We start from the raw sequence: 25911 nt of genomic DNA, 5'->3' as shown, positions 1-25911 counted from the left end.
TCCATTTCACTTCTGAAAAGTTGAGAAACATGGACCATATTTGTGCTGTGAAAGTACAATGTAAGAATAGGTGACTGTTAGTTTCCCCCGTCTTTCCACATAAAGAGCACCACGGAAGTATGATCTTTCTTTTCTTCCTCAAGACTTCATGTGTCAAGCATGCCTTTCTAATGACCAGCCAAGTAAAGCATTTAACTTTTGTTGGTGCTGCAGTCCTCCAGATATTTTTCCATGAACTCTGGTATCTGCTACTTTGCGAGTTGCACTCCTTTTTATATGCCCTGCCAACTGTGAAGATCCCATCCTTACTGTGTGACCATCTAACAACATCATTGTCAGTATTGGTGCCTGCAAAATCCCCCACTTCCTCCAACAATTTGGCTACTCTCTCTATTTCCCAATCATTTAGAAGTCTTCTGAAATAGAGATTCCAACCTTGTTCTGTCCAGCAATCACTGATCATTGCCTCGGAATTGGTGCACAAAATAAATAGGTCAGGAAACATGTCTTTTTAGAGGGGTTTGTTTGATCCATACATCCCACCAGAATCTAGTTCTCCTTCCATCCCCCACCTTGATATGTAAATTTGCTTCTAACTTGGGCCATAAGTTTCCTAATAGCTCTCCAAACCCCCGCTCCATAAGCATCCGTGCTTATGTTACTACACCAGAATCCATCCTCCCCATATTTACATTTAATCAAATCTTTCCACAAAGCTTGCCTCTCCTCAGTGTATCTCCACAACCATTTCATCAAAAGACTGTTGTTATGCTTCCTCAAATCTCTGATGCCCAAAAACTTAGCCGATAGGAAGGTTTTGAACTCGACTTAGTACTGAAGGTCCTTTATGACCTTCAACCACATCCGATATACTTTTCACACTTAAGAATGGACCTTAACACATGTGTACAAGTAGCATATCATCTGGCCCAAGTTGATACACTTACGACGAATGGTTTGGATCCTTAGAGTTGAATTTGCGAGGTGTTACAGTCCCTATGTTCCAAGACCAAACTTTCAACCTAAAAGCTCCCTTGGTATCCTTGCTCCCACCCCCAACCAAGGACTTGGAAACTACCATCAAACCCCGAAGCCACTAACATAGGTACTAAAATTCTGGAATAAATAGTCTAAATCAAGAACTAAAAACAAAGGCTGAACAAGACATAAGATAAATTGAGCTAGAAAATAAAGGCTGCACAATAATTAAAAATAGAGGCTAAATCAAGAACTACATAAGAAGGACAAGAACTAAAAAGCAGTGGCTAAGAGCAAGTTTGGATTGACTTTTAATTTTTGACTTATAAGACGAAAGTCATAAGGTTGAATTTCTAACTTATGACTTTTGGTTTATTTTTATCATTTTAGCTTAATATCAAGTGCTTATAAGCCATTTTTTAATTTACCCAAACACTCCAAAAATGCTTAAAACCTATTTTGGCTTAAAAACACTTTTTAGATGAAGTAATTGATTCCATTCATGGCATCAAGAAGATGCAAAGTAGTTACAAAAGAGTGAGCAGTTGTATGTTATCTCTAGTACACTATCATAGAGCAAACAAAATCTAAAAAGCTATCAGGGGAATCCATTGGGGACCAAAAACCCAACTATATAAATACAAAAGACATTTAGCTTTGAGCATAGATTGTCTAGTTGAGAGGCCATCAAAACATCTTCTATTTCTTTCATTCTAGATAGTCCAAAAGATGGCAGCTGGTGTCATCTTCCAAATCTTTTTGATGGTGCTGTCAACATTCCAGTGGCTCCAGTATTCAAAAACTTCCCTGATAGTGTTAGGCATTACCATCTGAGGCCAAAAAGGGTGAGGAACATGTGGCATAAGCCAATCCAAAGAGGCTCTAAATCAAGAATTAAATAGGTTGAACAAGAACATCAAACAGGAGGCTGAACAAGAACTAGAAAACAAAGGCCCAAGAACTAAAAATAGAGGCTAAAGCAAGAACTAAATAAATAGAGGCTAAATCAAGAACTAAATAAATAGAGGCTAAGTCAAGAACTGAATAGGCAGAACAAGAACTAAAAGACAGGGTAAATTGGAAGATATAACCTGGACAGAGCTCGAAACTATCCCTGCCGATGACTTCTGCACGAACTGGTTCTGGATGATTATTTTTGTCCTAGCATTGGAGAGAGTTTTGGCCAATTGGGAAACAGTTGTTAACACAACTATGATTTATCAGGTGAGTTTACAGAACAGGATTAAAAACGTCTCCTTCAAATAAAAACCATCTTAGAAGCACAATCAATATTGACCACCCCCTTTTTGAATTTGCAATCAAATCCATGAGAGCTTTTCAATTGAGTATTGACATTATGACATATTTCCACATAAAATTTTGGTAAAAAAAAGCCAATTTGATCTAATTGACGCATCATAATTAATCACAAAATTTCGAAAACAGATCATTCATGTCGGATCTAATTATAAAGCGATGATCAAAAAAGAAAAAGAAAGATCCGATAAAATATAGTAATTTTTTTTCTCATGCTGAAGAAATAAAAATCGAACACTGAAATACAAAAACCCAGCTAAAAGTACCATATGATTATAGTAAGAACACAATAGATTTAATCAAGATACTATATAGAATACATAAAAAGTTGAGTCTCTATCATACCTGGTGCGAAAAACAACCTAACCTTAATCAGATCTAGCAATGCCAAAGCGGGGAAAAAGATATAATAAACAGATCGCATTTGAAGATAGATGTAATACCTTAGGTTACTCGGGGAGAACATCCCAGCCCAGATGCGCCCTCTCTCTTGGTCTCCGGTCGAGATTCATCAATGGGAACCTGGTCATCTGATCATCTCCATCACAGAAAGCTAAGAAATCTAGAAAGTGAGAAAGTCTTTAGAGACAGAAAAAAGTTGCGCGGAAAGTTAGAGAAAGATGGAATAGATTGATAATGGAATTGACCCCCCTGTTGATAATTTCTTATTTAGTGTCTTATTCTCATCTGATGGTATCTTGTCATTTATGTTGAGTTTATCTAACAAATTTGAAGGTACAAAGTTGGACGGATGGAACAGTTGGAAACATCCGAGCAAGCAAAATCTAGAGGCTCTACTTCTGTAAGTGCAGCATGAATTCATTGGGTTTACGTAGTTCTTAAAAATATTTATAATGCTTGGGGCAGTGAGGTTGGTGATAGTCCTTTAACTGTTCTAAATGTGATAACAAAGCAACAGAAGATACATTGAAGCAATTAATGCATAAAAAATTTCTGTATTTTTATAGTTTTATGGATCTTTTCGTTTAGCGCTCATAATTTCTTCTGTTTCTCCTATGAGCACTAAACTGCTCTTTGTTCATCATGGCATTGAGTGATTTGATAATGAGAAATATCGGTTTCAGGTTATTCGTAGAAAACTAGTTCATGTACTCACCCCTTCTACGACAAGTGAGGGTAATATTGGGCCTGATGCAGTTCATCTTCTTGCCGTCAAGGAGGTCAGCATCTTTTTAAATAAAATTGACATTGACATGATAGAGTCTGTTAATTCTACATGGCAGTAGAGTTATCTATTGTAAGTGCAGAGTAAATCTTTGTGCAATCTTATGTTGTTTTCTTTCTCTGGCAAAATGATCAAAAGAAAGCTTTAAAATCTTTTGATGTCCATATGGTTATCCTTGTGTTACAGCGTGGGGCTTCAACTGAGGCAGATGATTTAATGTTCTTCTTTCACTATGACATAGACTTGCAATGAGCTGGGGAATGGTTCAACCACTATTGGATTTGCTTTTGTCGATTGTGCTGCTCTGAAAGTTTGGGTTGGTTCCATCGACGATGATGCATCTTGTGCAGCTTTGGGGGCTTTGCTGATGCAAGTACGACACTTAAAGATCTAATATATTTCTTGAGTAACTTAATATATGTGTGATTTGTTTGGTTGATAATTGTATGTTGCTCTCTGTTGCATGTGTAGGTGTCACCGAAGGAAGTTATATTCAATGCTAGGGGTACATATTTTTGTTAAATTAGACTTTGGGAGGATTATTTTGTTCTCTGGAAATAATTATGTTGAGCCTGACTTCCTTGTCTTGCGCCTCCATTTTAACAGGTTTGTCAAAGGATGCCCAGAAAGCTCTGAAAAAATATTCATCAACAGGTGAGGATTTTCTTGTTTCTTATAAGTTGTTCACTGTATCATGAAACAGCTGTGATTTTGATAGTTCTATCTTTGAATATCTAAAGCAGTTTGTCGTACCTATCATGTGAAGAATCTGTTTCTTTCTTTGTGTAATGTGAAAGCCTGGATCTTCATATCGTTCCATATAACTTTTGCCCTGAAAGCCATGTATGTGGTCTTTATCTGTCATTTTATAGTATGCAGCGACAAATTGGCCTAAAGTTGATGTGAAAATATTATGAAAAAATTTAAATTCCTACTTGGTCATTGATGGGACCCAGAATACTTTGATTATGTAATTGGAGTGGAATCAGTTAGCATTTAGCAATTTCAATGCTATAACTAACGTCTGCCAATGAAATAGGACCTGGTGGGGAGAAATTTGTAAAGCCTTGTAAAAGTTCTATATTCAATTCGGGTTAATTGCAATCCTAATGACACTTCTAAATATTTTTGGAGCATTACTGGAGCTACAAAATGATTTGGAGTGTTTGTGAAGATTTCAAGAAGAAAAGGCTTCTTTGTATTTCTCAATGATGTTACATTCATGAGAATGGGTACTTATACTATGAGTCCTAAGCCTAAATAAGGAAAGACAATATTGCACAATCAATTATATTTACAATATTAATCAACTTCTGTAATTAAGCTTGGAAATCACTAATCAATCAATCAACACTCTCCTCAAATTGGTGCAAAGATGTCTCACATGCTCAACTTGTAAACTAGTGTATGGAAAGTGCGTTAGTTGAGGCCTTTGGCAGACACATCAACTAGCTGCTTTACAGAGTGACACATGGAATAAACTCAAGACACCACTCATAACTTTTTCTTGAAGTGTCAATCAATTTCATGCTTTGTTTGATCATGCTGGACTGTATTATGAGCTATACTGATTGGAGCCTTGCTGTCACAATACAAAGAAACATATTCCCTTTTCAGACAATCTCAATTCCTCTAGTAGCTTTTGTAACAAAAAAAGTCAGCAAACACCCTTCGTTGTAGCTCTATATTCTGCCTTGGCACTTGTTCTAGCAACTAGACTTTGCTCTGTGCTTCTTCAAGTGATCAGGTTTCCTCCTACGATTATACAAATCTAGATTGAGACTTACAATAGTCTGATGTGAAAAATGCATTTCATGGAAACTTAAAAGAAGTGGTGTACATGGAGATTCCTCCTGGATTTTATTCTGAACAAAGTCAAGGAAAGGTATCCAGACGGAAGAAATCCTTGTATGGACTGAAGCAATCCCCTAGATCTTGGTTTGACTTATTCGGTAAAGTAATATTCGCCTTCGGTTACCCATAATGTAATGCTGACCACACCATTTAATCCTCGAGGACAAAGATTTTTTGAAGAGGGCGGTATTTGATGTAAAATACAGAGAGAATGGAGCAATCTTGCTTATTCTATTAATCCAAAAAGGAGAGCTATTTGTAGGTGTACATATAATCTATCTAAGGAAAACAGATAATCTATCTAAGGAAAACAAAATCAGAAAATCCCTAAATATCTCTATCTATGATTGTGTTGAGATTGTGCTATGTATTCTATAGGAAAATATGTCTATGTACATTCTAACACTCCCCCTCAAGTTGGAGCATAGATATTAATCATGCCCAACTTGTTACAAAGATATCCCACCCGAGTTCCATTTAAAGCCTTCGTAAATATATCACCCAATTGCTCTCCTGTCTTTACATATCCAGTAGAAATCATGTTCTCTTGAATCTTTTCACGAACAAAGTGACAGTCAACCTCAATGTGTTTCGTCCGTTCATGGTACACTGGATTTGAGGCAATGTGTAGAGCTGCCTGATTATCACACCAAAGTTTTGCTGGAGACAAAGGGTTCAAACCGATCTCAACTAAAAGGTGATGAATCCATAGTATTTCACATGTGGATTGAGCCATAGCTCTATACTCAGATTCTGCACTAGATCGAGATACAACAGTTTGTTTCTTACTCCTCCAAGATACCAAATTTCCACCAATAAAAACGCAATAGCCAGTAGTAGATCTTCTATCAATTCTTGATCCAGCCCAATCAGCATCTGCAAAACACTCAATACGAGTATGTCTGTGGTCGCTATACAAAATGCCAAGGCCAGGTGCTCCTTTCAAGTAGCACAAGATTTGTTCCAAGGCTGCCCAATGTTTGATTGTCGGTGCAGACATAAATTGACTAACAATACTGACTGCATATGCAATATCTGGACGGGTCACTGTGAGGTAGTTCAATTTCCCAACCAATTTCCTATATCTTTCTGGATCATCAAGAGGATCACCATCATCCTTAGTAAGATGAACATTAGGAACCATTGGTGTGCAACATGGTTTGGCTCCCAATTTTCCAGTTTCTGCAAGTAGATCAAGTACATACTTTCTTTGGGACAAGAAAATTCCTTTCTTGCTTCTTGCTACTTCAACACCCAAGAAGTATTTCAGTTGCCCCAAATCTTTAGTATGAAATTTGGCATGTAAAAACTCTTTCAGAGAAGAAATTCCTGCACAATCATCTCCTGTAATAACAATATCGTCAACATAAACAACTAAAAGAATAATACCAACTGTTGACTGTCTATAGAAAACTGAGTGATCGCACTTGCTCTTCTTCAATCCAAATTCCTGAACTACATCGCTAAATTTTCCAAACCAAGCACGAGGACTTTGCTTTAGACCATATAGAGATTTTCTCAGATGACAAACTTTCCCATACTCCCCCTGAGCAACAAATCCAGGTGGTTGCTCCATATACACTTCTTCATTGAGATCACCATGAAGAAATGCATTTTTGATATCCAACTGATGTAAGGGCCAATGCTTAGAGGCAGCCAAGGAAATAAACAAGCGAACAGAGGTGAGCTTGGCTACCGGGGAGAAGGTGTCAGAATAATCTACACCATAAGTCTGGGCATAGCCTTTAGCCACAAGTCTGGCCTTAAGTCTTGCAACAGAGCCATCGGGATTAACTTTGACCGCGAAGATCCATTTGCATCCAACTGCTTTCTTTCCTTTGGGTAAATCTACCAAATCCCAAGTGTGATTTTCATCTAAAGCATGTATCTCCTCAAGCATTGCATCATGCCATCCAGGATGGTTCAAGGCATCCTTCACTGTTTTGGGAATAGAGATAGAGTCTAGAGAGGCAATCATACAACTAGATGCAGCTGATAAGTGGTCATAAGAGACAAAGTTAGCAATGGAATATGTGGATTTACACTGACGTGTACCTTTTCGAAGAGCAACGTCTTGTTGGCACAGATACAATAGGGGCTGATGGCACAATAGTGGATTGGTGCTCAACAGAAGGACTAGGATAGGGAACAACATCTTCTGACTTTTCTGTCACAACACGAGTAACCTGGTAGACTAACCACTCTTCTTCCTCCCCCTGACTTGTAGAATTGGGAGGTGCATAGAAGAATGGTGTAGTCTCAGAAAATACCACATCAATTGACACCAAATATCTACCAAGCGTAGTAGAATAACACCGATATCCCTTTTGAAGGCGAGAATAACCCAAGAAAACACACTTCAATGCCTTGGGGTCCAACTTTGTAACAGATGGTCGAATGTCTCGAACATAACATGTGCTTCCAAATACCTTAGGTTCCACTGGAAATAGTGACTTATTTGGAAAGAGAACATTATAAGGCACATTACCAGCAAGCACAGTTGATGGCATGCGATTTATCAAAAAACAAGCAGTAGAGACCGCATCAGCCCAAAATTGTTTAGGAACCTTCATTTGGAACAAAAGCGCTCGAGCTGTCTCAAGCAGATGCCTATTCTTCCTCTCAGCAACTCCATTTTGAGAGGGTGTATCAACACATGAGGACTGATGGAGAATACCGTTTTGTCTCATGTATGATCTAAATACTTCTGACATATATTCTTTAGCATTATCGCTCCTTAGAATACGAATTGAGGCATTGAACTGAGTTTTGATTTCAGCACAAAAGGCAGAAAAATGAGTAAACACTTCAGATCGACTCTTCATAAAGTAAATCCAAGTCATTCGAGAAAAATCATCTACAAAAGTGACAAAATATTTATGCCCTGTTTTAGAAACAACTGGACATGGTCCCCATACATCAGAATGAACTAACTCAAAAGATGATGCAACTCGATTATTAATCCTTGGACCTAACGAGATACGATGGTGTTTTGCAAATCGACATGACTCACAGTCCAAGGAAGAAATATTCTGAAATTGTGGACAAAGCTTCTTCAATAGAGGTAGAGAAGGATGTCCCAATCGACAATGTGCTTCAAATGGAGATACAACACTAGAGCAGGCAATAGATCGAGACTCCCATTCATCGAGGATGTAGAGATCATCATATAAATGTCCTTTTCCAATTACCTGATTCGTTGTAAGATCACGAAACAGACAATGATCGGGAAAGAATGAGATATAACAATTAAGGTCTCTGGTAAGTTTACTGACAGATATCAAATTGAAAGCCAATTTTGGTAGACTTAACACAGATGACAAGGTAATAGAGGAGGTTGGTTTAACAGTTCCAGACCCAACACTGTTACAAGTTGAACCGTCGGCTACAGTAACGGGAGATGGTGCTTTGTGTGGTTGAAAGCTTGAAAAGATACTAGGATTACCTGTCATGTGATTTGTAGCACCTGAATCAATGACCCATTTATTTGAAGCGGTAACAAGACATACTTTGTCAGACTTAGCAAAAGCAGTAACTGAAGTGGATTTTTGATATCGACAGAAATTAGCAAACTCCTTAACCGAAACCAAATTCATTTTGTCAGATGATGGACTAGAAGCACCAAGAACTTCAGACCTTTGAGTTACCAAATTATGATCAGTCATTGGTCCAATTAAATACTCAATATAACAAAAATAAATTGAGAGGTGAAACCAACAAAATGCTACGAAGGAGAAATATCCCAACAGATTTCCAGATGTTCAAGAGTCAATAGAGCTTGGTTGATCCAATCAAACTAATTCTTCACTTAGAGTAAACAATCAATCAAGCCAGAGAGAGGAAGATTCGACCAAAATTTTAGCAGTAATTTAACACCAAAGTCAGCAAATACATGTCAATCGATTTTACCCGAGGAAAACAAAGTTTAAGGAACCTGGAATGCTAGGAAATCAACCCAACTGAGGTCTGTTGAACAAAAGACCACAAAATCTGACCGGAAATATTGTGATGATACTGGAAATAAAAAATCTGATCTGATTCAGATTTTACACACGCCCCACGTGCCTCGTATGCAGAAGTTGCCTGAATAGTTCGCCGGAGCTTGAGCTTCACACTCTTCCCTGCCAGCCACCGGATTCTGGTTCTTACAGATCGGGTGAGGTGGGCTGTGAGATTGGAATATCAAGTTCCAAGTACCTCCCAATAGCAAACGTGACCAACCAAGTTACTTACGGATAATTTTCTGAACTGGCCGACTCCAGTGATTCGAAAAGACAAAAAAAGAAACAGAAAGAAACTCCGCTCTGATACCATGTAAAATACAGAGAGAATGGAGCAATCTTGCTTATTCTATTAATCCAAAAGGAGAGCTATTTGTAGGTGTACATATAATCTATCTAAGGAAAACAGATAATCTATCTAAGGAAAACAAAATCAGAAAATCCCTAAATATCTCTATCTATGATTGTGTTGAGATTGTGCTATGTATTCTATAGGAAAATATGTCTATGTACATTCTAACAGATATGATACAATTAGAGTGGGGTTTCATTTCTCATTTTGCTTCCATATTCATTTCATCTGCAATTAGTTTGAAAAGTTGTCCAGGATCAATTAGTTGTCAACGTTCGACCCATGTGCGCAGTTAGTTGGCCTTTCCTAAAGTTAATTGTAACTAACTTTCCCTCCCATATTTCATTCAGCATATAAATGAATACTATAGCAATTGTAAGCATTTTGTATTGGTGATTCAAAGTCAAGAACTCTCTCCTCTCCAACTCAGTAAGAACTCTTAGGGTTCTCGAGTGATCTGTTCAAGAGCAATTCAGTTCATTTGCTCTTTAGGACACTTGTTCTTTCCTTTTTGTTACAGGTCGTATCACTTTTCCACGTTCGGAACCTTCCAAACATCTCAACTCTATTCAAATATATATTTAATCACTTCAACTAATGACATTGGACTCAATTCTATAATCTAATATGCAGTCTAGGTTAAAGTAAACCAAAAAGTCAATCACGAGCCCACATGGTCAAACATCAGAACCAAGCTCATATCCAGTTTATCGATTACCCCACGAGTCCAAGTTTTTTGAATTCATTTATCAACTCAATCAATTATATCATTTCTAGATCTTAGACCAAAAACTCCCAAATTCCACCATAACATTCCTTAATTTAATGGCTCCCAAGGCCTAGCTCGAGTGGCAAAAGGTGGAGGATTTGTGGCTTAGGTCGCAGGTTCAAGCCCCACACCATGCAAAACGAAGTCTGATATTTAAGTGGAGAAGGGTAGAGGGGCGGGCCCATTATCCACCAAGTTTGGAAGGATGTGATTGGTCCAAAGGGCGGGTCACTGACGGATTTCTCGGTTATCAAAAAAAATAATTCCTTTAATGGCTAAACTTTGAATATAAACATGTATAGTTTTCATGGGTTAGTGCAGAATCATTACCTTGAGTTTCTATGATGGTTGCACCCAAGGGTGTGGCCCAGTGGTTAATGAAGTAAGTGATTGAGAACCCTTGAGTCTCAGTTTCAAAACTCAGTGGAGATATAAAATTTAGGTTATTCTTCCCATCTGTCCTAGCCTTGGTGGATAGAGTTACCTGGTACCTTATGGTGGTGGGAGGTATCTTGTGGAATCAGTTGATGTGCGGAAAAGCTGGCTCAGACACCATGGTCATTAAAAAAAATGATGGTCTCCAAACTAAATCCCATTAATCTCATAGCTAGTTCGTCCAAAATGGTGAAATAATGAAAAATTCTGAAATTATGACCTTATACATGGACCAGGTTCTTCGCAAATGCGGTCCTTTTCTCCGCAATTGCGGACCAAGCCCATGAGCAAGTTCTTCGCAATTCCAGCGCACCAACTTCGGACCTGCACCAGCACTAGTTTTTGCTCAAAAATGTGCTGAAACCAACTCAAACCCCTCAGGTCTCAACCCAAGCTATACCAACAGGTTCCAAACAAAATACCAACCTATGCAAGGCCTCTGAACATGAAATGGAACGCAAATACTCAAAAACGAAGAGTTGAGTTGCTATAGAAGCTTATTGTAGCCAAGTTTGAATTCCTTATGTTGATGGTGGTGCTTGAACAAATCTGTGCCTTGAGAGCTTAGTTTGTTCATTCACTGGTTGCTATTGTAACCAAGCAATTGATTGGTTTCCTTTCCATAAAATCCTTTAAGTTTGTTGTACGATTGTTCCCTTTTCCCACAAAAATTCCCACTTCCATAGCATTTTCAGCTTTGTTCATTCCCTTAATTCCTGTACAAGAAGACAATCAAGACCTATTATGTCGCTGACTTATCGACCAAACATGTCAACTTAATTCCATTGCAAGATCATAAACTTATAGTCCGTAATAGTGATTTGGGCTTAGTGCATAAACTTTTTCATTATATGTATGTCTCTCTTCTTATAATTTATATTATACATACGTAAATAATACTTCTAATTAAGTGTATAGGTATCTTTATGTATATATAGACTCTCTTTCTCTCTCTCACTCTCACACACTGTCTCTCGATTTAACATAATACTCCCTCTGTCCCCATTTATGTGACACTTTTCGGATTTCGAGATTCAAATAAGTCTATCTTTGACCGTAAATTTTTCATATATCTTTTATATATTTTGCATTGTCAATTATTGTGACTTATGGTACTTTTAAGTAGTTTACAAAGATATAAATTTCATATCATAAAAATTGATAATTCCATGCACAAATTTCCGGTCAAACTTAAATTGTTTGACTCTTGAAAAATAAAAAGTGTATAAATTGGGACAGAGGGAGTATTGATTTTCTAAGTCTTTCTATGCCAGCTAACAGTGCCACCGACCCTGAAGACAGAAACTGACCTATCTAATAAATTAACCTATGCGCTGCAAAAAAATATATATATATATATACTTACTAAAATAAGAAAACAATAATTGGAGAAAATAACTTAAAGGTTCAACATGATCTCAAAAAACTAAAATAAGAAAACAATAATTGGAGAAAATAACTTAAAGGTCCAAAATGATCCCAAAAGACTAAAATAAGAAAACAATAATTGGAGAAAATAACTTAAAGGTTCAACTTGATCCCAAAAGTGCTAGGATGCTACAAAATTATAGAGAACTTCTAGTACTCTTTATTTTTTCCCCGTATTATCGTGGTCTTAGATGAATTGAAATAGAGAATCATGGTCAGTAAAGATTCATATAGCTAACCACAACCTTTTCTTGTTGTTATATATTTGTTTGGCTCGGGGGGAGGAGGGGTACATAGAGTTCTAATTTAGGCTAATTCTTCTGACTTTTCCACCATAAAAGTGGGAATTAAGGGGCTGTTTGGTTACTTGATAAGGGATGAGTTATTCAAGTATAAAATGTTGCATAAGCTTTACCGTGTTTGGTAGCATTTTTATATCAGGTATAAAATTCAACACACATAATACTATGTTTGGTTAGAAAATTAGAAAACCACATAACTAATACATATACATGTATAAATTATGAGTTAATCTATGTATTATTTTATGTGGGGGTAGAAGATGGAATAAGTTATACCTAAATAATAATACTAGTAATTGACAACTTTACCCTTAATCACTTTCAATCAAATATACTCCACTTTTGTTAGGAGACATTCAGATCCTCCTTGCGCATTTCTAGATCTAGAATGACTCCTCCTCTACTTCATCTTACAATGGAGGCAATACAAGAAGGCAATCAACTGGGAAGTTGCTGACAGCTAACAAGATGTTTTTCTTCATTATCTGAGAGCTTCCACGGATTACTTTTATAAATATGGCCGGAAGCATTGGTCTGAAAAAAAGCCATGACATTCTCTATGAAAAAGAAAGAACAAACTTATTTATATATATACACGTTGGTTCAACTATATGAGGAAGTTGAAAAATGTGACACCCAATTCCTTTCTATAATTTTGCCTAAACAAAATGCAAAAAGAAAAAAGAAAAAAGAAATACAAAGGTAAGAAAGGTCAAGGGTATAATTGTAAATAAATATTTTATTTTTAAGAAATATATAATTTTTATTAATTTTCAATATAACAAATCAACACCCAAAGAAATTATTTAACCCTGCATAATTAATACCTGCATAATTAATACCTGCATAACTAATACCTACATTACTAATACCTGCATAACTAATAGATATATTACTAATACCTGCATAACTCTAACCAACAACCAAACGGCCCCTAAGATCTCTAAATTTAAATTGCACTTCTATGCCTAATTATTTTCTTGTTGCAAGTCTCTAGGGCTGAAACTGCTTTTCAGAAATGGGTGCTTCCAACTTCAGAAATTTTAAGAAACGATAAGAAATGAGCCTTAGGAATAGAGAGGAGGGATGATGGTGTTGATGGAGTGGTCACTTCATCAGATCTCTTTGATAAACAAATCCTGAGTTTTATTTTGTTTCTGCATTTCTAAAATGCTGACATGTGGATGAATTTCTTCCCCGTGAATTCTGCTATAAACTCATTGACAGTATCATTTTTGATTTACATGGGGCAATCAAGAAAAGAATAGGAAAAGAAAAAGGAGAAGTTGAGCAAAAAGAAAAAGCTGGGGGTGGGGGAGGGTAGAGTTTTCACTTTCTTAGATCTCTTGATAAATATTCTTTGTCCATTTAGGTCCTGCAGCACCACTCCTATCTCCAGTTCAGCCAGGTGCAGATTTTGTTGATCCTGCAGAAGTGAAAAATTTCCTCGACTTGAAAGGTTACTTTAAAAGATCTTGTAATAAGTGGGATCACACCTTTGATGGAGAGAACCATGATGTTGCTTTATGTGCTCTTGGGATTCTTGTTAATCATTTAGAGCGATTGATGGTAAGTCTCAGAAGCATGGCCTGTTTTCTGTGTGTAATACTTATCGTATTATTTTGGTGAATATTTTGTTCTGAATTTAACAGTTAGATGAGGTCTTACATAATGGTGATGTTCTATCATATGAAGTCTATAAGGGTTGCCTCAGAATGGATGGACAGACGCTTGTCAATCTTGAAATCTTCAACAATAATGCCAATGGGAGTCCATCAGGCAAGTACAAATTTTTTTGTCAAATCAAAGCTCTGTACTCATTCTAAGGGGCAGTTCTGGCAATTGTATTTTCTTCTTTGCGTTTCAGGTACTTTATACATGTATCTGGATAACTGTGTTACATTACCTGGGAAGCGACTTTTAAGAAAATGGATTTGTCATCCCCTCAAAGATGTAGAGAAAATCAACCATAGGCTTGATGTAGTTGACAAACTTGTTGACAATTCAGATGCTACATTATCCACTGCTCAATATCTTCGCAAGATTCCAGATTTGGATAGGCTGCTTGGACGGGTTAAGGCTAGCATTCAATCTTCTGAAGCACTCCTTCTGCCCTTGATTGGTGCCAAGATATTGAAGCAGCGGGTAAGTCTTATTTGATATCATAATTTGGTTTTCTTAGTCTGTGGTGCAGTTATTCTCCAAAAGAAGTTCTCACTTCCTGAATTACTAGTTTGTGTGGTTAAAAACACAGTAGTTCAATTTGCTTCCAGAAAGAAGACTAGCAGACTAGCAGATAATTAGTATTTGAGCATCTCTTGCAATTTTCACACCTTTCTACCTACCAGGGAAACAATGGACTGACTATCTCTTCATTGCGTGTTGGATGAAATTATGTGTCTTTTTCGCATATTTCCTGCTTTTTAGACAAATGAGCAGCAACAACAATAACAACAATTTTGAAGAATGACAGAAGTCCCACATTGGTGGTTAATGAGATGAGCGGACTCCTTATAAGGCTTGAGCAGTCTTCCTCCTTTTGAGCTTAGCTTTTGAGGTGTGAGTTAGGCCTAAGACCTAATTTAACATGGTATCAGAGCAGGGCCCATCTCACCCAATGTTGGTTCCCCCCAAAAAATAAAAATTGCCCACGCACCAGATGCTAAGCATTGGGCGTGAGGTCGGGTGATGGAGAATGACAAAAGTCTCACATTGGTGGTTAATGAGATGGGTGAACTCCTTATAAAACTTGGGCAGTCCTCCCATTGAGCTAGCTTTTGGGGTGTGAGTTATGCCTAAGACCTAATTTTACAAACAACAACATACCCATTGTAATCCCACAAGTGGGGTCTGTGGGAGGTGGTGTGTACACAGATCTTACCCCAATCTTGTGAAGATAGAGAGGCTACTTCCAAAAGGCCCTTGGCTCAAGAAAAGCATAACAAGCCGGGTATGAAAGGAAATATAGTAGTGGAGAAACGAACAGTAGCAACAACAAATAATACGATAATTGACGAAAAAGAAACAACAAGTAACAACAAAATTGAAGAATAAGATTGTGGGAGAGTAATAATAGTTACAAGAAGTAGGAGCTCAAGCGTAAGGTCCTCTATATCCTTCCACTATCCTCACACTTCTGCCAACTCTTAATACATATCCTTTTTGGCATTTGTATTGGATTTCTTTCTATTCAAGCATCCATACAAATGATTTTCCTTGGCATTCTATTATTTGCTTTTTCTACTTCAGTTAGATTTCCTTCTTCCTCTACTATAAAATCCATGTAAGGTTGGAGGCAATTTTGTTGTTACCTTTAAATTTCTCAAATTTGTTCATTTTTTTTTGAAGAAGGTAACTTGTATTATGTACAAAAGGAATACTCAGAAAAGTATTCCAATAATACTTACAATAAAATTACAGAGGGAGAGGTGTCCCTACTAAGCTTCATAAATAATCTAAAATACTAGGAATATCCTCTTCTTCTTGAGGATATTCGTGTTTACACCAAAAAAAAAAAGGACTAGACAGTTCATCTTCAGTTTCTGCAGAGAGCAGCTCTTGTTTTCGAAACATCTCTGGTTCCTTTCCATCCATATAGTCCACCAAATGCAGGCTGGGACAATCTTCCATATCTCCCTGTGTCCCGATTGATTCCCATCTCTATTCCAACAAGCTAGAGCCTCTTTGATGCTCCTTGGCATAGTCCAACTTATGCCTCTTAAATTGATGAAAATCTGCCATAACTTCACAGTCTCTCTACAATGTAGAAAGAGATGATTTATTTTCTCAATCTCACATTCACAAAAAGAGCACCTAGAGCAAATTTGACAATCTCTTTTCATAAGGTTGTCCTGGGTGAGTGTGGCCTGTTTGGCTAGTAGCCAAGTGAAACATGCAACCTTGAAGGGTACCTTGACTTTCCACATCATCTTCCAGGGCCAGCCACTACTCTGAGAGATTGATCGATTGATCTCTGTGATCTCTTGTAAGCTGAACCAATTGAAAATCTGCCTTGCTTGTCTGGTGGCCAAAATAGATTGTCCTCATTGGGAGTTAAATCTTTGTATTGCTCCAGAGTATTGAGTAGTTCAATCACTTTGTTAATTTCCCAGTCGTTCAAGTGTCTCCTAAACCTGAGATCCCACCCTTGATTATCTCTCATTTCTCTAATTGTGGATACCTTTTGAAGGCTCAGGTTGAACAAGTTAGGATACTTGTTCTTCAAAGTTTCTTGTCCTGCCCACACATCTTCCCAAAGTAGTGTTTTTCCCCTATTTCCCACCTTGATTTTACAGTTGTTTGCAAACTTGATCCACTGACTTCTGATAGACCTCCATACTCCAGTCCCATAAGGTTGTGTGGGCATGTAGGTAGTCCATTTGTTCTCCATTCCAAACCTAGCCTTGATTGTGTCCTTCCACAGTGCTTGTTCCTGTGATGCAAATCTCCATAGCCATTTGATCCGATTTTCTCATACTTGTTATCATATGAAAAGTATAAATAAATGATTGAGTGATAATTATATAATGAATATAGTCCTATTCTGCATGTATATCTGATTATTGAAAAGTATTACATAAGTTGATGATACTAAATTGGCCAACTCAACTTTAGCTTTGATTACATTACCCTTCTGGAAAAATGCTAGAAAGACAACGACTAATATTTCTTTGTCAAATGGCGCTTTGCCTCAAATTCACCAATTAATCATATCCCATTCACTTTCATGCTGTGGACATTCTGTTTCTTAATTTCTTTCCAATTGAACTTCTTTTACTGTGTCTTAATTTCTTTCCATAACCAAGACATCACCATTGCATCATGTTAATCCCATTCATCAAACTTAGGTCTTCTTTAGATGGTCCTGTACCGAGAAGGTGTCATAATTTACCTTTACCCTTTAAAAAGTACAAACTAGTTGAGCCCTTTTTTGGTAATTTTTTCCATTCAACCGATAAGAGGCTTGAATGTTTTGCAAATCTCCAGTTCAACTGTAGAGTTATTCTCTATGATTGCTGAAAAATTTTCAAATCATGGTTTTTGAATGGTTTCAATCTTTGGGCGGATAAAGATAGCAAAAAAAAGGATTTTTCAAGACAAGATGAATAAAATTGGTTAGGAACAAGCCTAAAGCTCTGATACCACGTGAAGTAAGATAGTTGAATAATTTCATTAACATCTTTCTATCGCATATACATGACTATATACATAAGAGATTGTGGAACCGAATTACCTAAATTCCATGAAATCTGGGACTATACAGAATCATATATTGTACATAAGGAGAATGAATCATAGATATAATATCCTCTATTAGTCAATAATGCGACATATTCAAGGTGAGGTGTCATGTTGTATGTTATTTGCGGATGACGTAGTTTCGATTGATAAGACTTGCAACAAAATTATGCTAAGTTGGAGATTTAGAGACAAACCCTAGAGTCTAAAGGGGTCCAGGTTGAGTAGGACCAAGACTTATTACTTGGAGTGCAAGTTCAATGGCATGATGTATGAAGCTGGTGTGGACGTGAGACTTGACACACATCTTCCAGATGAGAGGTAGTTTCAAGTTTTTTGAGTCCATTATCCAAAGAAATGGAGAAATTGACGAGCATGTCACTCATTGTATTGGTACATGGTGGATGAAATAGAGGCTTGCTTTCAAAGTCTTGTGTGATAAGAAAGTGCCACCTAGACTTAAAGGCAAGTTCTACTGAGTGGTAGTTAGACTAACTATGTTGTATGGTGTGGAGTGTTGGCTAGTAAAAAAACTCACATTTAAAAGATGAAAGTGGCGGAGATGAGGATGTTGCAATGGATGTGTGGGTATACCAAGAGAGATACAATTAAAATGAGGATATCCTAGACAAGGTGGGGGTGACTTTGGTGGAAGACAAGATGCGGGAAGCGAGGTTGAGATGATTCATGTTTGTGATAAGGTGATGTATGGATGACCTAGTGCAGAGGTGTGAGAGGTTGATTATGGATGGATTCAAGAGAGGTAGAGGTAGACCAAAGAAATATTGGGTAGAGGTGATTAGACATGACATGACACAATTGCAACTTACTAAGGACATAACCTTAGATTGGAAGGTGTGAAGGACATAAATTAGGGTTGAAGGTTAGTATGTAAGAGTGCGTCCATGCTAGTAGGTAGGAGTGCTTTGTTTTGTTGCTGATTGCCCTTACTAGTAGTAGTAGGACTACTCTTGTAGTTTCTTGTTCTTCAATTTCTGTGACTATCTATAATTTCGTGTAGTTTATTTGTAGTATTATTTTGTTATAGTACTATTATGCTGGTATCAGAACCAGGTTCCACATTCCATACTGTTTCGTCAGTCACATCTCTATTCTATCCCCCCTCGTGTCTTTGGGAGCACATGCTTTGTTCATAACTTAGCCCTAGGGAAAGATAAATTTACCCCTCGTGCCCTCAAATGTGTCTTTCTTGGTTACTCTCGAGTTCAAAAAAAGGTATCGTTGTTATTCACATGATCTTCATCGATACCTTATGTCCACTGATGTTACATTCTTTGAGTCTCAGCCTTACCATACATCTTTTTATCATCCTGATGTATCTATGGTCTTACCCATACCTCAGGTTTTACCTGTACCAACTTTTGAGGAATCTACGGTAACTTCTACATCTCCAGTTGTAGTGCCACCACTTCTAACTTATCATCGTCGTCCGCGTCCAGCCCTAGTCCCAGATGATTCATGTCATGTGCCAGACCCTGCTCCTACTGCAGACTTGCCTCCTCCTAGCCAACCGCTTGCACTTCAAAAAGGTATACGATCCACTCGAAATACTAACCCTCATTATACCTTCTTGAGTTATCATCGTCTATCATCCCCCCATTATGCCGTATCGTCTTTGTCCTCTATTTCCATTCCTAAGACTACAGGTGAAGTTCTTTCTCATTCTGGATGGAGGCAGGCTATGGTTGATGAGATTTCTGCCCTGCATAAGGGTGGTACTTAGGAGCTTGCCTCTCTTCCTGCAGGTAAATCTACTGTTGGTTGTCGTTGGGTTTATGCAGTCAAAATTGGTCCAGACGGTTAGGTTGATCGGTTTAAGGCTCGCTTTGTTGCCAAAGGGTATACTCAGATATTTGGGCTAGATTATAGTGACACTTTCGCTCCTGTGGCTAAAATAGCATCTGTCTGTCTTTTTCCATCTATGGCTGCCGTTCGTCATTGGCCTCTTCATCAGTTGGACATTAAGAATGCTTTTCTGCATGGTGATCTTGAGGAGGAAGTCTATATGGAGCAACCACCTAGTTTTGTTGCTCAAGGGGAGTCTAGTAGCCTTGTATGTCGATTGCGTAGGTCACTTTATGGTCTGAAACAGTCTCCTAGAGCTTGGTTTGGGAAGTTCAGCACAGTAATTCAACAGTTTGGCACGACTCATAGTGGAGCTGATCACTCTTTGTTTTATCAGCATTCTGCACCAAATCGGTGTATCTATTTGGTTGTGTACGTTGGTGATATTGTTATCACTGGTAATGATCAAGATGGTATCACCAAATTGAAGCAACATCTCCTTAAGCACTTCCAGACTAAAGACCTTTGGCAGATTGAAGTATTTTCTAGGTATTGAGGTTGCTTAGTGTATTGTTATTTCTCAACGTAAGTATGCCTTAGACATTTTTGAGGAGACTGGAATGATGGGATGTAGACCTATTGACACTCATATGGATCCGAATGTTAAACTCCTTCCGGGACAGGGAGAGCCACTTAGTAATCCTGAAAGGTATAGACGGCTCGTTGGAAAGTTGAATTATCTCACAGTGACTAGACCTGAAATCTCTTTTCCTGTGAGTGTTGTAAGTCAGTTTATGGCTTCCCCTTCTGATAGTCATTGGGAAGCAGTTGTTCGTATCCTGCGATATATAAAGTCAACTCCCGGTAAAGCACTACTCTATGAGGATCAAGGCAATGAGCATATCACTGGGACGCTGATTGGGCAGGATCACCCTCTGATAGACGTTCAACATCCGAATATTTTGTTTTAGTAGGAGGTAATTTGGTGTCGTGGAAGAGTAAGAAACAAAGTGCGGTTGCTCGATCTAGTGCAGAATCAGAATATCGAGCAATGGCGGCAGCAACTTGTGAGCTAGTTTGGATCAAACAGTTTGTTGGGAGAACTAAAATTTGGCGAAATTGATCAGATGGAACTTGTGTGTAATAATCAAGCAACTCTTCATATCGCATCAAATCCAATGTTTCATGAAGGGACTAAGCACATTGAGATTGATTGTCTTTGTCAGAGAAAAGATACTCTCAGGAGATATTGTTACGAAATTTGTGAAGTCAAATGATCAACTTGCAGATATCTTCACCAAGTCCCTCACTGGTCCTCGTATTAATTACATCTGTAACAAGCTAGGTACATATGATTTGTATGCACCAGCTTGAGGGGGAGTGTTAGAATAGAAATAAGTATATACATTCCTAATTAGAATAGGAATAGGAATCCTAGTTGGAAAATGATTCCAATGTAGTGTCTATAAATAGGGTCTCAATGCAACAATTTAGATACACAATTCAATAATATATTTCTCCTATATTTCTCACAGTTACTATCTATTATCTATTGCACTTCCATAAAGTTTTTTCCTAGACTATCTTTGTCTTGAGCCCGGGGTCTATTGGAAGCCTCTGTGCATCACCTCAAAGGTAGAGATAAGGTCTGTATACACACCCTCCCTAGACCCCACTGTGTGGGACTACACTAGGTATGTTATTGTTTATGTACAATTTATTACTAACAACTACACATGTAATCAAACATGGACATAGCTCATAATGTTAATTTAGCATGTAAATACGATGCTTATTACATTATTCTAGCATGGTATATTGCTAAAAAAAGTCACGGTATAAAAAAGAACATGTAAAGCATGTATGCCAATAATACCCTATACCTCGTATTATAATCATAATTCTGGTTGTCGCATATATGCTTGTCACCTCACATTTATGGTACTCCCATATACACAATATATGTCAAACAATACTCCCTCTAGTTCATATAAAGTGAATTGTTGGAGTATGACACAACCCTTAAGAATAATATTTAATGACATAAATCAACAACTACTTTCCACTATTACCCTTTTGATTATTTCCAAACTATTCTCGTAGAAAATGTAAAGTAGAAAAAAGTTCTAACAGTTCTCTTGAACTTTGAATAGTTCACTTATTTTGAACTATGAAAAAAGTTCCAACAATTCATTTAATATGGACTAGAAGGGAATATCAATTTGGGAAAATTCCCCCGTTGAGGTCAAAGCCTTAGCTTACCTGAGTCCGAAGAAACTCTAGCCTTATCGAATTTCCAGATGAATCCATTGATGTCAATTAAATATTTTGTCTCGGTCAAATTCAAAATAAACCCAAAAGGTCTACCCCAAGCCTCGTGGTCAAATATCGAAATAAATTATGTTCTCAGTTTAACAATAATATTTTTCTTCTTTGTTTGACATAATCTAATATGCCCGAACCTTCAATAACATTTTCAATCCTACATCAATTCGATGTTCTAATCTCCAAATTACATACTCTTAAACATAGGTCAGAATCCCCAAATTCACCATTTCAATTCGTCTTTTAGGTGTTAGATTCAATGTGTAATCATGAAATATAATCACATCCGTGTTTAGCTTACTTACCCAACATTGTAGATGAATTCCCCTTTGAAAATTGCCTTGATTTGAGCTCCCAAGATCCATAAATAGTCAAATAAGCAAAAGGTCCTTATTCTGAAATTTATATGCATGTACAACCTTTAGACCAACAGTGCTATAGTACCCAAGCAGCCGCGATTGCGGTGATCAACTGAGACCAACAGTGCAATGGCACTTCCTTGGCGCTATGACCCTTAAGATAGAAATCCTTCAGCATGATCGTGTCCCAAGCGTGATCGCATTGGCACCAGGAAAAAAATAAAATATGCACAGTTTAAATCTGGGTTTTCTTGCCCAAAACTCACCCGGACCTCTCGTGTCCCAACCTGAACCATCCCAACAAGTCCCAAATTGTAATATTGACTTGTACAGAGTCTCAAACCGTAAAATGGGGCATTCAGATTAAGGGTTGGTTTGTTATAAGTTAATAGCTTTCTTCTCTTTTTAATTAAAAATTTCATATGTTCATTGAATATAAATAATGAATACTCGTATGATATTCTATGTGCTTTTGCACGATTTATTCCATGGTATTTTTCTCGATCACCTAAAATGGCCCTTTCATATATATTGATGTAGTCAAGTTAACCTCTGTTTCACCTAAGGTTGTTTTCTTGTTACTACAGGTCAAAGTGTTTGGGTTGCTCGTTAAAGGGCTACGGATTGGGCTGGACTTGCTAAGATTGTTGCAGAAGGAATGTCTAACCTCTTCCCTAGCTAAAGTTGTATCCTTGCCTGTTCTAGATGGTGACAATGGCCTTGATAAGTTCCTCACCCAATTTGAAGCAGCAATTGATAGTGACTTCCCCAATTTTCAGGTTGGTGATACAATATACTTTTGGCTCTTTCCATGTCAAGAATATTTTGACAATTATATTTAAATCGCTTTTAATTTTCAATGTATGTGAATGTGCTCACTATTCTTTTCTTCTGTTTTTCACCTTTTTTTGGTAAGTATTGGAGATTTCCTCTGGGCTTCTAGTCAGACTCTAGTCAGCATACAGGTTCAAAATTCCAGAGAATGTAGGCCTGGCCTCTACCCTCTACCCTCTAAGAAAAAAAAAAGTGCTTGCTTGTTGATTGTCTAATTATGTGTGTTAGAGTCTGGCCGTTAATCTAGTCACAGTTTTCTTAAAGCTGCATTTTCAAGTTATGTGATTGATAAGGAAATGTTACATTCACAATCCTTTATTTTTGGAAGAAGCAGTGTTTGAAGGCTTTAGGAAACATAATGTAAGATTGACCTATATATCTGCTTTTATACTCGACAGTTCACAACTTTATTTCTTGTTTTCTATAATCAAAATATTGTTTATGCTTATTTTTTGAAACTTTTATGGATTAGCTAGCCTAAGAGCAAATTGGAGACAAATACTATGGACAGGTTAGGTTCTCGTTAAGTTGTATGTATAATATGGAACCTTGCTTGGTGGTCATGTTTGTCTTCAAACCCCAGTGTGAATAAAAATCTGCTGCTTCCACATAAAAGCATCATTTTTGTTCTGGAATTTCTTCCTTTCCCCACAGCTGTCAACCACCACTATATCCCCCCCTGCAAAATAAGAAAAAAGGAACACTTTACCAGTTCATGAATTTAGCTCCCTCAGTCATCCCTACGTAGTGATCTGGTACTTTAGTTTGATGCTTAGCCGTAGTTATATGGATTATAAATCTAATCATACAATGCTTAGAGTGTGTCCTTATGATGAACCTTTTGTTTTACTAACCTCATGCTGCAGACTTCAGAGGGCTGTGTCAGTAATTCATTTTTTTGTGCTGTGTCAGGACCATAATGCTACTGATTTTGATGCTGAAACGCTATCCATTTTGATGGAGTTATTTATTGAGAAGGCTACTGAGTGGTCTCAATTCATTTATGCCATAAGTTGTGTTGATGTATTAAGATCATTTTCCATTACTGCAAAATTTTCTTCTGGAGTTATGTGTAGACCAGTGATCTTGCCTCTTTCAAAGCCGTCAAATTTCTGCAATGAGACTGGTGGACCAACACTAAACATCAAAGGATTGTGGCATCCATATGCTCTTGGCGAAAGTGGGGGACTTCCTGTCCCTAACAATCTCCATCTTGGAGGGAATACGAATATCCGTTATCCTCGTACTTTACTATTGACTGGACCAAATATGGGTGGAAAGTCGACTCTTTTACGTGCCACTTGTCTGGCCGTCATAATGGCTCAGGTTCATTCTTTTCTAGGTTTAGAGATTCTCTCATTTATTTATTTAAATAGTACTTGGCTTCTGGAGTTTAAAGATATCTGTTTTATTGCAGTTGGGTTGCTATGTGCCTGGAGAAACATGTGTGCTTTCACTTGTGGACATCATCTTTACACGTCTTGGAGCCACTGATCGAATCATGACTGGTGAAAGTGAGTAATATAAAAGAATTTGAACTATCTGTCCTACCCCTCTTTACCTTCTGTTTTATTATCTATACAGTCATTCATTCTTTGGACGAATGTGTTTTCTAATTTACTAGGAAAAGTCTAGTTTAAGATGTCTGCCACCGTCTCCAAGTTGTACTGGACCACTGTCTGCATGGGATGAGAATCAGAAAAATAAAAGAGAAAAGAGGTAAAGGACAATTTAGTTGGACCCGAAGAGGCCTATAATTGGCTGCTTTTTGAATATTCAAGTGATAGTCTTCCTCGTCATGACTACTCAGCTTGTGAACATCCCATCATTACCACAATGATAAAAGGGTGCCTGTTCTTTTCAATGCGATCGGTGGTCTTCTTATGTACACATAGTTCCTACTTTGTCACAGAATTTTTAAGTGAGTCGAAGTATAGCTGTGAACTTGGGCTGGAAAGTAGAAAGCACCTTACTCTCGTTGATGCAAGCTAAGTTGCTTCAAGGCCATTCACGAGGAGTCAAACTCGAGATCTCTAAGCACTACAAGGATTATTCATGAAGATGGAAGTACTTGAACACACTTTGATGCCATCTCAGGGATTCCATATTGTTAGTTTTCAGAGAAGGAAAAACATAACAATCTGATTTTATTTTGTTATTGAACAAGTAGGAACATTAGTTTGATAAATCAACAAAGAAAAAATTTATGAAAGCAAAACTACTAACTTCATTATAAAACAGATATTTATAGAGTTTACAAGTAAACCAACTCCTAAGGATAAGATTAAAAAACTAAGGATAAGATAGAAACTATTTAATTGCTAAACAGTAAGTAACTACCCTAACTACCCTACAATACAGAGAACTTGGACTGTTGCAGTTCTTATGCATATTTCTAACACTCCTCCTTGCTTTAAGAGCTGCAAACTCCAAGTTTTTGCCTGAGAAGTTGAAATTTATTGCCTGATAATGGTTTGGTGAAGATATCAGCCAGCTGCTCTTCAGTTTTGCAATAGAGCAGAATCACGTCACCATTATTTTGCACTTCCCTCAAGAAGAAAAGCTGCACCACGAAAACATTCCTGAGCCAAGACTGAAACAATATCCAAATGTGCTCTTCATGTCATCTGCGGATCCAGCCCAATCACTATCAGAATACCCAAGTAGTTTCAAATCTAATTTTTCTGAAACTTGACACCATAATTGATGGTACCTTTGATGTATCTG

General features: G+C 37.4%; 1 protein-coding gene across 1 annotated transcript in view; it reads left to right on the top strand.

Moving 5' to 3' along the window:
• The window catches only part of LOC102603118 (DNA mismatch repair protein MSH7), a 66062-nt gene that overhangs the window by 31448 nt on the left and 8703 nt on the right, over positions 1-25911 (top strand). Inside the window, exons 5-15 of the mRNA XM_006341202.2 lie at positions 3031-3097; positions 3381-3476; positions 3723-3854; positions 3953-3986; positions 4088-4135; positions 13995-14191; positions 14275-14401; positions 14490-14767; positions 22938-23129; positions 24097-24510; positions 24602-24698. Of these exons, the coding sequence (XP_006341264.1) occupies positions 3031-3097; positions 3381-3476; positions 3723-3854; positions 3953-3986; positions 4088-4135; positions 13995-14191; positions 14275-14401; positions 14490-14767; positions 22938-23129; positions 24097-24510; positions 24602-24698 (1682 nt within the window). The remainder of the gene's footprint in view (positions 1-3030; positions 3098-3380; positions 3477-3722; positions 3855-3952; positions 3987-4087; positions 4136-13994; positions 14192-14274; positions 14402-14489; positions 14768-22937; positions 23130-24096; positions 24511-24601; positions 24699-25911) is intronic.

This window comes from Solanum tuberosum, unplaced genomic scaffold, assembly GCF_000226075.1.
Source record: "Solanum tuberosum cultivar DM 1-3 516 R44 unplaced genomic scaffold, SolTub_3.0 scf00022, whole genome shotgun sequence".
In the NCBI taxonomy this organism is placed as follows: domain Eukaryota; kingdom Viridiplantae; phylum Streptophyta; class Magnoliopsida; order Solanales; family Solanaceae; genus Solanum; species Solanum tuberosum.
This window is presented reverse-complemented; position numbering and strand designations above follow the sequence as displayed.